The 16464-nt window shown below is 40.3% G+C and overlaps 1 protein-coding gene across 12 annotated transcripts in view; it reads right to left on the minus strand.

Annotated features, from left to right (window-relative positions):
* The window catches only part of Robo2 (roundabout guidance receptor 2), a 1540028-nt gene that overhangs the window by 500466 nt on the left and 1023098 nt on the right, over positions 1-16464 (minus strand). Inside the window, exon 1 of one of the 12 annotated variants that reach the window (XM_085832481.1) lies at positions 5475-6389. The exons of the other annotated variants lie outside the window; for them this stretch is intronic. Within the exon in view, the coding sequence (XP_085688607.1) occupies positions 5475-5535 (61 nt within the window). The 5' untranslated portion in view covers positions 5536-6389. Of the gene's footprint in view, positions 1-5474; positions 6390-16464 lie in introns of those variants that run through there. 12 annotated transcript variants of the gene reach the window in all.

A 16464-nucleotide genomic window follows, 5' to 3' on the forward strand; every position in this document is an offset into this window, starting at 1 on the left:
TCATTTCCATGTGGAGTGAAGATCCTACTGACTAAAGAGTGGAGAACTAGGAAGGGGAAAGGGAAGGGATGCTTACCAAGCCTGACTGCTTAGTATTAATAAAGCAGAATCAATAATTCTAGAATCTGGATAAAAATTTGACATTCACGGAAGAATATTTTTAGCTTAGAATGTGTTTTAAATTATTCATAAGATGGTAGATGAGAAAAATGTGATAAAATCAAGCTAAGTTTCAGATGTTCCATGAAGAGCTGGGCATGAGGCATGAGAACAAGTCAAGATGATTCATTAGTTTGGATCATCAAAAATGGGAATAATGAAGCTATTTACTGAGATGGAAATAACTACAAAATGGCATGTTCTATCCTGGGCTTGAATTTGCTGTAGTGTCATTAGTTATTAAGCTAAGATGCCACATAGTCAGAGGGACCTGGCAAACAGTGTTCCAGGCCCTGGAGATAGGCAAGCTATAGACCCATCATGGTAAATCCAACTCTTCTGCGGGATGATTAGGACGTTTCAGAGACGTCAGCATACATATGGATGAGATGAAAGATTGTGAAGAGTGGTGGAAATGAAGAAGAACACAATAATGACTGAGGCCTGGTGACTCCAACACTATTTTGAATTATAGATAAGTAGTTGGGGTGTGTGTGGTACATGCCACAGACAATGTTAAATATTCATCTTGACATAGCACCCAACTAAAAGACTCAAAGGGGGATTTTGCAAAACTTTCTCCTCAAAAAGAGAATAATCATTCAGTCATTTTTTTTCATTCAATATCTTTTAAAGAAGAAAATTAATAGCCTGTCATGTACTGATTGAGATTTGAAGGTCTGTACCTGGAGAAACTGAAAGAGAGAGGACAGTTTTGCTATTTAATATTAATTCTATAAAATGTTATTTTATAAGTTCTATTTTTGCTTGAAGACAGATCTGGAACTTCTGTTTGTCAAGGTTTGAAAAACATAGTATACAAACATAAAGAAAAGTAAGGATATGTAAACCAAAGTTACATACACCTACAACAAACAAATATTTACACCCTTAGCTGTAAATCTGACCAATTACCATTTTATAAATACTGTATACAATCTCCTTCACTTTTCAAATGTGTCTCTACTGATGGGGTTTGCAGCCCCATAGGAGGAACAACAATATCAACTAACCACTAACCCCAGAGCTCCCAGGGACTAGACCACCAACCAAAGAGCATACATGGTGGGACTCAGGTCTCTAGCTGCATATGCAGCAGAGGATGGCTGAGTTGGTCATCAGTGGGAGGAGAGATCTTTGTAACTATGAAGGCTGTATGCCCTAATGTAAGGGAATGCTAGGGCCAGAAAGTGGGAGTGGGTGGGTTGGTGAGCAGTGGGGGGGGGGGGGGAGGGGGGGTCAGAGGGGAAACTGGGAAAGGGGATAACATGTGAAATGTATATAAGATATCGAATTTTAAAAAGTCTCTCTAATTTCTTTTACAATGTCCAAAACATAAAGAAGAAAAGAATAAAGGAAAAAGGGAAGGAAGGGGAATGGGAAGAAAGAGGAAGAAGGAAGCAGAAGAAAAATAAGAATAAAAGTAAGTGGCTGGCTCAATGGTTATGAGCACTGACTGCTCTTCCAGAGGTCCTGAGTTCAATTCCCAGCAACCTTATGGTGGCTCATAACCATCTGTAACAGGATCTGATGCCCTCTTCTGGCTTATTTGAAGATAGCTACAGTGTACTCATATTAAATAGATAGATAGATAGATAGATAGATAGATAGATAGATAGATAGATAGATAGATAGATAGATCTTTGGAGGGGGTGGAGAGATGGCTCAGCAGTTAAGAGCACTGACTGCTCTTTCCAAAGGTCCTGAGTTCAATTCCCAGCAACCACATGGTGGCTCAAGGCCATCTGTAATGGGATCCAACGCCCTCTTCTGGTGTATTTGAGGACAGCTACAGTGTACTCATATACATTAAATACATACATACATACATACATACATACATACAAGATAATCCCTCCTCCATTTTTCTAACATTATTCAAAAGCCAATTTGCACATGAGAAGTAAATTTATCTTTTGCTTCAGGGATATATATATATATCCATGTATAAGCTATTTCCTTGTCTTTCCATAGTTTTACTGTCAAAGATGCTATTTTTACAAGCTAGTCAGAAGCAAAATGACAAGAGCTTTTTGTGTTCTCTCTCTCTCCCTCTCTCCCCCTTCCTCCCTACCCCCGTGTGTGTGTGTGTGTGTGTGTGTGTGTGTGTGTGTGTGTGTGTTTGCATGATCATGACTTTTACTTTGAGATTTTCCAGTTTAATGTTCTAAGTAATCCTTTTGGTTTATGGTCCGCATGTTGCATAGCATCAAAGGTTATTCAAACAAAGCCAATTCAAATGTGATATTACTGCTCAGCTACAAGAACAAATTTCAGGTTACTTATATGCAATTCAAGTTCTTAAATGGGCTACATATGGCTACGATAATGAGCCCATTACTGAAAGGAGCACTTTAGCAAAATGTATAAACCTATATGAGATTATGCATCTGCGCTGTGCACACACATTATCTTTATCTCCCCAAATACCACATGTGTCATTTTCATTTAGTAATAGGTAAGGAGTAAAGAAGAGAAAACCATTATCATTGTGAAAACACCTTTCAGAAGTATTGTAAAATTATCAAATTGATATATGAGATGGGATTATAATTTAAAATCTTGCAATCATTCAAATTATATCCCTTTTACTGATTGAAACCACTGTTATTTAAAAGCAAAATTTACTAAACAAAGCCTAAATTCATTACACATTCTATTTTACAGGCAGCAAACCCTCAATATGGCTATTTGTTTCAAAAAATATCTTCACATGAAACATTTTTTTAAGTTCATCATCAGTTCTGAACTAACTCAGTATTTATTCTTCATGGCTTGCTATAAGGAAGGATTCTGAAAACTCATAAATAATATTAGCACAAATTTTCTATGAGGAGGCAAAACTCTAACATTTTTTCATGCACCATAAAAATGCACATATAAATAACCCACCAAGCAAATTTTAATGCAAATCTATGTATCATTTGTCACTGAATAAAATTAATTTCTATGTTGAGCACAAGGATAGTCAGTATATCTTTGGAATGGTACAAGCTTCTCTAAATTTGAAATTCATGTGGAAAATAAGCCCACAGCTCTGAGAAGGACAATAAGTAAATAAATATCACAGAATCCAGGATGAGCACAGAGATGAGGGATTCTATACACCAGCCTCTTCATTGAGTATGTGAATGCAGGGTCCCAAGCCTTGCAACAGCCTAGATGGCAGTATTGTCCACATCCCAAATTTTCAACAATCCCCATGGAAGAGCTGTCACCCTTCTGAAGTACCTAAAGACAACCCAATGTCAAATGGATGGCTATGTGTAAATTCAGTAAGAATGTCTATAATGACTTTGATTCTGACCCAGCAGATTCTAAACACAAACTAGTTTTATATATATGAAATTTCACGTTGTCTCTTTGGTCTTAACTCTTTTACCTGTAGGCATTTTTTTTTCATTTTATTACTATGCACTTGCATGCAGATGATCCAGACCCCAAAACTGCCTCTTTAATTTATAATGGAAAATCAGAACAAAGCTTCCAGACATGTCTTTAGAGAGGAGAAAAGGGAGGAGGGGAATAAAGAAGGGGGTAAGAGGAGGAAGAGGAAGGGTAGGGCATACAAGAGAAAGAAGGAAAGAAGAGAGAGAAGGATAAAACAGATAGGAGGGGGTAGAGGAAGTGAGGGAGTGTGGGAGAAAAGGAAGACAGAAGTAGTGTAAGTGCTGCTGGTCCACTACACTGGTTAATTGCATTTGTTTCATACATATCCAAACATCTTAGTGCATTAATTGCATTCTGTAATAATCTTTTCGGAATCCCTCTGTCACGTCCATGAAGCAGTTTAATTGTATTCTTCCCCGAGACTCTAATGTTAAAAATGATGATAATTCTACCTCCAATATGTAATTTTTAAATGCATTGCTATGGAAAAGTCTTAGTACCACAATCAAACATATTTGGAATGCATAAACCTTTGTGTTAGGATGATATTCAGGTAGTGTAAAAGCAAGCCTGTTAGAAATAACATGGGTATTGATATAATGATAGAAATCACCACAGTGTCAATTGAAGTCACCAAATCCTAAGCTTCTACTATTTTTCAGGGAAGGAGAAACACTGTACCCACATTCACTGCTTCTGGGTTGCTATTACTTGGAGAAGAGCAAATGAACTCATGTGCTCCGCAGATGAAAACAGCCACTTGGCAGTAGGTGCACTCATCTTCTATATTGCCTTGTGTTTATAGATAGCCTTCCCTTTGAGTCTGATACTCAGGCTCTGCATAGCAGCTGCCAGACCCACAGTTGCTCCTACAGATGGGCAATAATAGGCAATGTCCCAAGTAATGAATTCAAAGGAAAGTTTATGTAGCAACATGTTATCGTGGTGTCTTAAATATTTGGATTAATATGCTTTAGATTCTTTATAAGCATTAGAAATGAAAGTTATTGCCATGCTTAGGACATGGTGGCTCAGTCCACTCATCATATATAACACTGAGGGATATATATATATATATATATATATATATATCCCTAGAAAGCTAACACCAAATATGTTTTAGTTTCAAAGAAGAAACCCACAGTATATTTATAATTATTAATACTTCTCATTCAAACAGCTACAGAAAGGCTTGGGTAATGATCTCACAAGAACCTGATATTCAGGGAGGCTATCCCAGGAAACTAACTCTGAACAAAAGACAGGAAAAGCAGAGGTTGAAAACTGTCTACTCGACAGAGTGGCACAGCCTAGCGGGAGATACCTACAGCACCTGTTCTGAGTCTCCATTGTGTTTGCCCACTGGGGACTCAGCTGAGGGCTCCCAGCCTGCAGCCAGCCCAGAGTGGGTACTGCCTCCTTCCTGGAGCCTCGCCCAGTCTCACTTGTGACAGTTTTCTCTCTGTGATCTAAATCCTTCATTCTGATTTCGCGCTGGGATAGCATTCATGGACACACAGGTGATACACTTTGAACCTAGAGATACCCGTATCAAATCCTCACTGAATGCACCTCCAAGTATCTCCTACTATAGTTCTGCAGTTGAATGCCTAAGCCAAAGTTTAGATACCAGAACAAATACCAAAGAGAGAGAGTAGTCACAACCATTCTGGTTTCTTTCTTAGCATTGTTTTTAAATAGTTACTCTTCTAAGCTGGGAGCCCATCACTTATTGCTAAACTCCCCAATTAATGAATCACAATAACAGTAACAATAAGGTGTTCCACTAGCATCAGGTTAGAAACAAAAGACACAGAACCTCTAGCCCTGAAGAGCTTGTGCCTCGCCAAACACACTCCCAACTACACTGTCATTTTCTTTAGAAGGCACAACAATCTCAGAAAGAAAGGGGTGCTTAAACTCACCATCAATCCGAATGCAGAGAAATCCAAAGAGCAATAATAGTGTAAACATCAGAGGATTCATTTTGACATATGAAAAAGGATCCAGGTTGTTTAAGAAACCAATCCCAGAGAGCAGAAGTACAAAAATAAGTATCAAAAAAAGAGGTAGGTCCGAAGTTTAGACTTTCCTAGAGATTAATTAAGGTCAAGAAGAGCAAAATGGCAACATCGGAAGCTGTTGGTGAAGAGGTCTGTCACGGGACGCATTAGGTGCCATCCGAATGAACCCAGGGGACTCCAGAGCCGCTGCACTTCCACAGGCTGGCTTCCTAAATTCCCACAAATTCAGCCCAGCTGGCGGGACTATTCACGTGCGTCTAGCCCTGTCTCCTTAGACTCCATTGCAATCCAAACACAACTTCTTTCTTCGGAAGTCAAGAAGATGATGGGGGTACAAAAAAGACCTAATTCCTAGAAAGTGTTCCACAAACTTGCCAACGCGCTGCGGAGCAACCATTGACCTGCCCACCGGGTTTTCTCTCCCCTTGGTCTCCTCCGTAGCAGCACCACTTCGCGGAGTTTTGTTTTGTGTGGTTCTGTTTTCACTTAACTTCCATCCTAAGGATGTGTCAAAGCAGCACTTTGTGAGCCGGCCCTCTCCTCCGCAGCCTGGTCGCCTCCCTCGGAGTCTCTGGTTTCCAAAAGGAAGGAAAAGAGGACAGAAGGACGGCTTGGGTGGAGAATGGGAACTCCTACGTGGTGAGGGAGCGAGGAGGAGGGCGAGGAGAAGAAGCAAGGGAAGAGGGAGGGGCTGAGCTGAGGCCGCGGCCACCCGGGAGGGGCCGCCCCGGAGAGATCTAGCGTCCAGCTGCTGCTGGCGAGCGCCGCCAGATCTAGGAGCTCCGGACCTGGGAGCCCTGAGGATGCTCACGCGTGGTCCTGCCTCCGGGAGTAGTGCTGCCTCCAGCCTCTTTCGGGACAGCCACTGCTTCAGAGGCGGAGGCTGCGCTGCGACCGCCTCCTCCAGCAGCTGCCGGGGGTTGGAAGGACTTGGAGGAGGGAAGGCGAGGAAGCAGGAGAGGAGGGGAGTATAGAGCTGCTCCCAGTATACCCCCGGGAGGGGTTGAAGGATGGAGGGGTGTACACGGATCTCCACCTCCACCCGATCACTGTCCCGTGCAGTGGGAGACAGCCCTCCCCGGGGTCCGCGGAGCAAGGGTTACCGGGCAAGCGATGAGTCTTAGGGGGGGACGAAATAAACCAATGTGGAACCGCTGCGGGCTCGCTAGGACTGCCATGAACTCTTTCCCATTCTGGGAGCCTCCTGGGCGTCCCCCTCCCTCCCTCCTCCGGAGGGGTGAGGTGGGCTTCCAGCCTCCTGCTCTTCACGCGGCCCGTTTAATGGGCAGGTAATTTTCTCGGTGAGTGATTTCATGGAAGCCCTTCCTAATTATTCATCGCTCCGTCTGCGGGAGCTGCACAAGAGCTTTTCTAGAAAAAAAAAAAATCTTCCAGGACCCAGGGCACAGCCTCATTACCTGTTAAAATCACCACACACACACACACACACACACACACACACACACACACACACTTCACCTTTTACCAGAAAGAAGCTGGCCCACAGGGAGAGCAGGGGACTGAAAGAAGTATCTATTGGAGTAGAAAGGTTTTGTGTACATACACCCTCTGTGGTTGTAAGTGAACTTGCCCACCCCCCCACCCCCCACCGCACCACACACAAAACCAACTATGTGGATGTAGGGGAGGGTTATCTCTAACCTCGGCCGGCTTGTTTTAGCCAAGATCTATGGCTAACTACGGAATCCCCAAGAGAAAATAGGGGGAGGACTGGCATCGCGCTAATGTTGCTCAGTTGCCTTCTGACCTCTCAACACTCACTGACTATAATTCGGGACCTTGTGATAAATGAGTCCTGCAGAAGACTCTGGGAATGGAGGAGGTCGAGGATCAAAAGACTTGGAGGAAGTGGTTTTCTAGAGCCTTCGATCTTTTTAGGACCTCTAAAAGAGAATTAGGAAAAGCAGCCACTGATTTAGGAACGCTGATAACCCAACTAGGCTAACAGGAGCTCGAGCGGAATTTCTGCCCAAGCACGATAAAAGGGAATACATTCCAAGCAAAACCTACCGAATAGATGCTATTAGGGCTGGGGACAGTTAGAGAAGGCCACTTTCAATCAGTTTCCTGCTACTGTCTAAGGTGCTCTGACATGGCCGTTGTGGCCGGACCCACGTGTGATCAAAAGCTTTGCTTGGTAACTGTTTGGTGCTTGTTCAGGTGATTATAAAAGCGCCTGACAGGAACTCACGCAGGTCCCTGAGCCAAGCAGGCCTCTGCTTGGCGAGTCTTTAGTTCCCCCTACTGGAAAATATTAGGAAAGAAACGATATTTGAGGACATTTGAGGAGCCTTTTGTTTGGTCGGATGTGTTTTGGTGCCTCCATTGAACTTAGATCTCCATTGCTTATAATTAGAAATGGAGTGTTTTTCCCTCAAAAGAAAAGCCAACGACATTTAAGCAAGCACTTAGGAGAGTTCTCTTGGCATTCCAGGAGGCTTGTTCATGATGGCAATAAAACTGTCATTGGTCAAAGGGCAGAACTCAAACCACACTTCTCATGAAGCATCAAAAGTCATTTCTAGCAGTTTTGAAGTACACTCTATCCTCATAAATAAAAAAGAAAGCACTTTTTTTCCTTTTTGGCTAAAGATTGTACTTCAAAACTGCTAAATTCTTCAAGTATTGACTCCAAAATTAGCATCATATGCAAAGAAAGAAAGAAAGAAATAGAGAGAGAGAGAGAGAGAGAGAGAGAGAGAGAGAGAAAGAAAGAAAGAAAGAAAGAAAGAAAGAAAGAAAGAAAGAAAGAAAGAAAGAAAGAAAGAAAGAAAGAAAACAAGTTTATGTGTTGTAATCCGGCACCACCTGAAGACAGGAGTTCTATGTTTGATAACACCATGAAAAAGAAAAATCCAAGAGTGTCCTGGATTAACTTCCGTTACCTCTCCAGGATGCTAGAAAATAGTTGATTATGTAAAACTTTTGTCTTGGACATTGTATTAGGTTTTAAGTCAAGTATTGAAAAACAAATCTCTCTTGTTCTTCTATCCAAGAAACAACTCCTCTAATCTCAAGCAAATTATATTGCTCCTGAGTTCAAAACTTTTTTCTTTCCAACAAACACAAGTTCCATAATGATATTCTGCAAGAATTAAAAATCAAATAAGCTAATGAGACTTTCAATGTTAAGGAAGATCTGGGAAAAGAGAACCGGCATATTCCAATCAGGAGTTTTCTTCTGGCTTCTAATTTAACTACTTTCCAATTACAAGAGCATTTCTTAAAAAAAAAAAACAAAAAAAAAAAACAAAAAAACAAAAAAACCCAAAAAACTATCAAATCATTCAGGAGTCAGACGAGTGTGTTTGGAGAATCAGAGAGAATGGATGGGAGAGGGCCCACCCAACAATTCCTCCTGTCTCCTAGGGTAGAAATTGCTGCATTTTACTTCACAGAAATGTATTCACATGTAGAGTATGAAGATGACTTCCACAGAGGAGTTTTATTTAATACTTTTATTTAATAAGTCAGTTTTTGCCAAACACCAGTATTTTATATTCACAACTACCTTACAGAAGTCACAGAAAAAAAGGTCAATGACTTTGTATTGATGCCTTCTTGTGTGTAATTATTTCTACTAAGAAATTAAAACTGAAGCAAAGTTATTTTGGAGTGTATATTTTATATTTTTTCTTGAACACAAATTTGGAATTGATTCATATAAGAATGCTTTGCCAATATCTCCTTTGATAATGTAATGTACCTAAAGAAAACATGATATATCAATGCTAGTTAAAGGAAATTTTAAGGTAATAATCAAAGCTTTCACATTAAATAAGCAACAGTAAGAGGTCCTTAGTCAGAAGTTTAATGTAGATGATATTAAGACCAAGAGAAGCAACAGCATCATTTCCTGCAAGATTTCAGAGAATCTGTGCTGAAGAGATCATGCTGAAGTCTTTAAAAACCTGAGCCTTGTAGTAGAAACTGGAAAATCCATTTAAGCATATGAAGAGGGAAAAAAAAAGAAAAGAAAAAAGAAGACAGAAAGAAAGAGAGACAGAAAGAAAGAATGGGAGGAAGGAAGGATGGGAGGGAGGGAGGGAGGATGGGAGGGAAGGAGGAAGGAAAAGAGAAATTGCTTCACTTATCATTAAGGAATCAGTTTTAAAGTCAAGGGCTGTTCAGATGGATTTTTTTCTGTGTAAAATTGCTTTAGCATACATTTTTTCCATATCAAATTTAAATAAAATATATGGGTCATTACCTACAATAAGACATCAGGCAATTAAAATAATGTGTAAAAACTCCTGACCAGACAAGAATGATTTGCTTGCTCCTGCATTATTTTGTTTTATCTTGTTCCATCTTTCCCCAGAAAGATTCTGAGGCAGACAAGTATGAGAAAATATTATTCTTCTGAAATAATCCGGAAATTCCCGATTGCAATTACTTCACTTTAAGATAGTCATCAATATTTATATCAATACATACTAAATTTACCTTATACAAAGCATATGCATCTATGTAGGAATAGTATTTTGGTCCATTCCATTGATTTTTTTAATGAACCTCACTTCAGCAATCTGAAATAGGAGTTGATTGAAATACAGCAATATTTTATTTAAAAATAATGGTTTTTGCCACATATAGGCCACATATTTTCAAGAAAGAAGAATTTTCTTTCACCAGAATTTTAAAAGTTGAAAAATAACTTTGCTCTTGATTGAAGTGTTTAGGAAGCATTCAAAAACTTAATGATTTTTGAATAAATGAAATATAGAAAATGGTGTAGAATACTGAAGCCGAACTTCTCTTTGCATGAACACTTTAAAAAGAAGAGTATGTCAGGAAGATATGAAGCTGTGGAGGGATAATCAGTGATGCCCAGCAGGCTATGGTTAGCATCGCAGTTACACAGGTCCATGCATTGTTTGTGTAGAGAGCCTGTGTGACAACATGCAAGAGGCATGTGTCTTGCCCATGCTACTGCAGCATAGCTCACAACTAAACCAGTGACAAAGAACCATTGTTCTTCAGCATTACTGTCAATGTGAGATGGTTGTTACTTCTACGACATGGCAGCAAATAGGAAGGTTTGCTGGAGCCTTTTCTCTGTGACAGTGCATAGTCTAAGTCCAAAGGAATTCCTATGGCTGCACTCTAATGTTCTCAGGTGTGTGTGTGTGTGTGTGTGTGTGTGTGTGTGTATGTGTGTGTGTAATTGTCACAGGAAGTTATGATCCATCATTTGGTACATTAAAAGAAGACCAATGGAGTTAAGTGAAAGAAGAGATGAACAGCACTGGTGGATCTAATCTGTGTGGCTTGAGACCTCTAGGAATGTCAGCCCTTGAGGACCAGTGACCTGTTACTGCTGAGCATCAGGTCTGTCCAGTGCTTTGAAACATTCCAAGTCCACATCATTTTAGAAAGTGTGCATCCCCCTATGGTCATAGAGGCCTCATCTGTGATAGGCAGAATATTGGATGCAGGCAATGTGAGTTCATTTGCACAATGGAATACTACTCAGCTATTAAGAACGAGGACATCCTGAGTTTTGCAGGCAAATGGATGGAACTAGAAAATATCATCCTGAGTGAGGTAACTCGGTTCCAAAATGACATGCATGGTATGCACTCACTCATAAGTGAATGTTAGCCAAAAACAAAAAGGAAAGGGGAAAGAAAAAGAAAGAAAGAAAGAAAGAAAGAAAGAAAGAAAGAAAGAAAGAAAGAAAGAAAGAAAGAAAGAAAGAAAGAAAGAAAGAAAGAAGAAAGAAAGAAAGAAAGAAAGAAGGGAGGGAGGAAGGGAGGGAGGGAAGGGGAGGAAGGAAAGGAAAGGAAAGGAAAGGAAAGGAAAGGAAAGGAAAGGAAAGGAAAGGAAAGGAAAGGAAAGGAAAGGAAAGGAAAGGAAAGGAAAGGAAAGGAAAGGAAAGGAAAGGAAAGGAAAGGAAAGAACAAGTTGGGAGGGACCTGGGAGGGAAAGTGGACAGGGGACACACGGGGTTGGTGTGGAGAGGAGAGGGGAACCTGATCTGGTATTGGGTGAGGGAAAAGGACTGAAGCCCCAAAGACCAGCAGAAAGAATGGAAACAGGGAACTTCAGGAAATAGGTTGGGGGGACCCTCCAGAATACACCAGAGACCTGGGAGGTGAGAGACTCTTGGGACTCAAAGTGAGGGATCTTAGATGAAAAGCCAGAGAGTAGGGAGAGGGAACTTATAGAGCCCACCTCCAGGAGGAAGACAGGACATCAAGTGAGGGAGGGGGACCATCCCACAGTCACACCTCTGACCCATAATTGTTCCTGTCTGAAAGAATTACAGGGATGGAAATGGAGAGGAGCCTGAGGAAAAGATGCTCCAGAGACAGGCCCAAAATGGGATCCAGCTCAAGGGGAGGTCCCGAGGCCTAGCACTATTACTGAGGCTATGGAGCACTCACAAAAAGGAACCTATCATGACCGCTCTTTAGAAGACCCAAAAAGCAGCTGAAAGAATCAGATGCAGATATTTGCACCCAACCAATGGACAGAAGCAGCTGACCCCAGTTGTTGAATTAGGGAAGGCTGGAAGAAGATGAGAAGGGTGACCCTGTAGGAGAATCAGCAATCTCAACTAATCTGGACTTCCGAGATCTCTCAAACACTGGATCACAAACCAGGCAGCATACACCAGCTGATATGAGTCCCCCAACACGCATAGAGTAGACGGCTGCTAGCTCTGTTTTAATTCAGAAATGATACACCTAACCCTCAAGAGACTGGAGGCACCCAGAGGTAAGGTGGGGTGGGGTGTGGTGACATCCACATGGAGACAGGGGTGTGGGAGGAAGTATGGGGTGTGAATAGTCACAGGGTGGACTCGGGGTTGGGGGGCACAGGGAATAAAATATGTAAAAAAAATTAATTAATTTTAAAAGTACTCTATTGTGGAACACACACAAAAAGAAAAAAAGAAAGTGTGCTATCATAAATCGTGAAACATAATTTAATTTTTAGTTTGAAAAGCCCCAAATGAATCAAAGCCCTTTTAATCACCTAAAACTATACTACAGCTCATTGGTGAGACTGAACCTTCAGTATGTTGATACAAGGTTTCACACAGTCACCAAAAGTGCATGAAAACGAATGAGATCAAGTCAATGACCCCTTGCTTTGTTTAGCCTAATGCCTTTTATAACATGTGTAAAGTTACCCACTATAAAAATGTCAAATGCTCTGGACATGAAGATTCAGGCATTGACCAAGAGATGTTAGGGAAGTGCGTGCAAAGATTTTCTTTATTGTTTCCTTTCTGAGATCTCAAATCCTTATTTCAGTACAGTTGTCTAACTGAAGAGAGAAATAATAATACACTTTTTTTTTCCTTCATTTGGCCTATTTTTATAGTGCAATTTCACAAAACCATGAAAATCCCTGTGATTCTTTGCTAACTTTTTTCAAATCTGCCTGCTCCAATCTCGATTTGTATCATTGCATCTTAGATATACACACTGTGATCCTAAATCAAAAACTTATTTTGTATCCCCAAACAAACTTGTTATTTTTTTTAAAAAAAGAACAAAGTTCCAAAGCTTTAAGGAAGAACCCATCACACTCATAGATCCTAGATTTGGACAGATCTCGGCTCACCGGTTGCCATTCAGAGATGTATGATAATGGATCCTTCCCATTAAGAAAACGAAGCATTTCCTCTCTTAAGATAATATAATGGCATTTATCCAAGGGTATTGGTAATCCAGTTCACCTGCCTATACGGTTCTATCAGAGGAGAACAAGTGGTGTGGGGACAAATTCTGACTTGTTTCCAGTATCCAAAATATCTGAATTCTGCCTCATCAAATGAATTTTTACTTTCTGTGGGAGAACAGAAATTCTAATTAAAAATTGCAAAATATGTGTCACGGTTTTATTGTTAGATACTTGCTGGAAATTTCAGCAATGTATTTTGTTTAAATCACATATTGATAGATATGCATTCTCTTCTTTAAGGGATGAATGTTCTTCACAGGATAATCTCCCATGACACAGCTTGATGATTTTAAGTGAGAAACAGACACCTTGTCCCTGACAGGGAGGAAGATGAGTAAAGACGATGAAGGTTGTTCCCTCATCTCTACATACTCCCTGTTAGAACCATTCACACACACAAACGTGTGTGCATTCAAGTGTGTGCACACCCACACAGGTGCCACATACAAGATTTCTAAGCGAATTGTAAAAATTAATGAATCCCATTAAAAGAAAAGTCTAGGAAGTGATTTCTTCTTTGAGTAACGTTACCTTTCCTAGTATGTACTAATATGAACATAAACACTAACAGAGGAGCAAACATTAAGAATAAATGATATCAATTCAGTCTATAAATGATATCAATTCAGTCTGCCCTTAATGCGAATTGCATACGTCTCTGTCCCCCTGCCTTGGTCTTTTTTTTTTTTCAGTTTTCAATGAGTAGCTCCTTATATTCTTTAGCAATATAAAATAAGAGTGTCATTATTCAGTATCTCATATGTGCTATACTGAGCATCTAAATCCATCTATGCTTTTCAGCAATCTGCCAAACATCTCATGCTAATCTCTATCCTTTGATTTCTCCCTTTTTCTTCTAAAATTACTCATTATGAGATTTTCCTTCAGATATCTGACAAACATTAGTGTTTGAGGTATAATTGATGGAGACAAGGTCAATGAAAATTATATAGTGTAATGAACAGTTGAGGGGTTTGTGTTTCACTGTTGCGGTTGCTGTAGTCTGTCTCTGCAGCTGGCTTCATTCCAGGTTGTTAGTTCCATTTTATATTGTTTCTCTCGTCTCTACTACCCACCAAAGGAACACAGTCAACAGCCATTATATGATAAAGCTCAGGGAACATTTACAGGGTTTTTGATAGCCCATTCTTCGGCCTGTGTTTGGAATCATGACTTAACCATCAGAAAGAGATGAAAAACTATTTTATGCAAAGATTTCCAGATGATGTTTCACAGTGCTCATAAGCAAGCTATTTACTGATCATTAGGAAACTTTGGTCTAATGCTAATGGAACATTTCCACACTATTGTCCCTGCAAAGTGTGGGGATAACAAAATGTGGGTCTTGAATGGAGAAAGAGCAGAGCAGACTGGATCAAAACAACAGCCTGAAATCAGATCTGCAAGGCGGAGCTGCACGGTCAACTAGTTCTACCTATTTAGAGCATGGGTTAACCATTAAACCATTCAACAATGGTAACAACACCAGCTTTGGTATAGGGGATAGCATTTCAAGGCTTTAGCTTTTGTGGGCTGTCTGGATTATTATAGTGAATTTATGTTGTGATGACAATGTTATTTGTGAGTCAAGAATCATATCTCTTTACCTACAGGAAGCCGAATAACCTCCTCAGCCTCACTTCCATTTATTTAAACCGCACGATTGAATTCTGACCAATGGAATAGCGGCATTTCGCTGTTCAGCCTGTGACAGTACTTATTGTCATCCTGACAAAATCTAGAATCATCTGAAAGACAAACCTCTGGGTATATTGGTGAGGGACTTTCTAAACTGGGATGGCTGAGTTGGAAAAACATAGCCAAAGTTGAGGTGGCATCCTTCCATAAGCTCAACTCGCAGACTTCATAGAAAGGGGAAAACCAGCTGCGTGTCTGCATCATAGACCTTTGCAGCATTTCTGCTGATGCAATGGGACCAACATGCTGAAGCTCCTGCCGCTGGGATGTTCTTCCTTAACTTGGTTACAATTGAACTCTTGAGCATGCTGATTGAGCCCAGTATTTTGTTACAACAATGAAGCAAGTAAGATGAAGCAAGTACGTAAAACCCCCCTGGAGATTCCTTCTCATCTCATTGTCTCAGGAACTCTGAATTTTTTCTCATTGATTAGATTAGAAAATCCTACGTAAATCACAAGCTGTAAGATAGGATAACTCCAGTGAGCAGTGGTTGTATACATCGAATTCAGACCACCTTTACTTTTGTATCCAAGACTTCAGACGGTAACAACTAAATTGCAAGTAATAATGAAGTTTTAAATAAAAGGCCACTTGTATTTTCTGATAAAATTATCAGAATCAAACAATGACATTAATGTTCACTCTACTTCAGAGTTTATTATTATTAACTCTGTAATGTAGAGTACAACTAATAGAAAAGTTTGTAAATTAAATTCATTAAGAGTCAATAATATGAAGATGTTTCACAGCTTGGCTATAGGCTGCCACAACCTAAAACATGCTAGATGCTATCAGATACTTAGAGAGACGAGGAAACATTCATTTTTAGAGAATCCTCAGGGATCATGGTTCTGCTAAATCTTTCTTTGGGACTTTCTAACCTCTCGAACCTTGGAAGAACAGATATCTTTTGTTCAAAGACTCATGTATCTCAACAAAGAGTCTCACCTTGCTTGGGGCAGGATATTCTGCTGCAATGTTTCTTGACATTTAAAAAAAAAGACTTTGATCACCAACTCTCTAAGTAGCAGTCACATTAGGAGTGTCCACAACACCAAGAAAAGCATCTTAAATGCTATTTACTGTCAGATGGTGAAACTTTGGGGAAGTGAGTGGGTCATGAAGACAGGGTCCTTGTGATTGGTACTAGCATTCCTATATAAAAGACTGCAGAGAAAAACCTGCCCAATTGCTGATAATAGGTTCTTAGACTTCCAAGCCAAGAGAGCAGATTAAAAAAAATCTCGTCATTTGAAAATCTTCCTATATGTGGTACTATCCTAAGTAGACAAGAAAGGAGTGTTTTTAGAGCTTTTCTTTCAAATCATACTTCCATCTAATTTCTACACCATTTTCCATGTACTCTACCTATACTTAACACATGGAGAGGAAGAGGGAGGGGGAGGGGAGGGGGAGGGGGAGGGGGAGGGGGAGGGAGAGGGAGAGGGAGAGAGATGTTTTCAGTAATCAA

This window comes from Mus caroli, unplaced genomic scaffold, assembly GCF_978045245.1.
Source record: "Mus caroli unplaced genomic scaffold, Mus_caroli_1 scaffold_17, whole genome shotgun sequence".
Taxonomy (NCBI): Eukaryota; Metazoa; Chordata; class Mammalia; order Rodentia; family Muridae; genus Mus; species Mus caroli.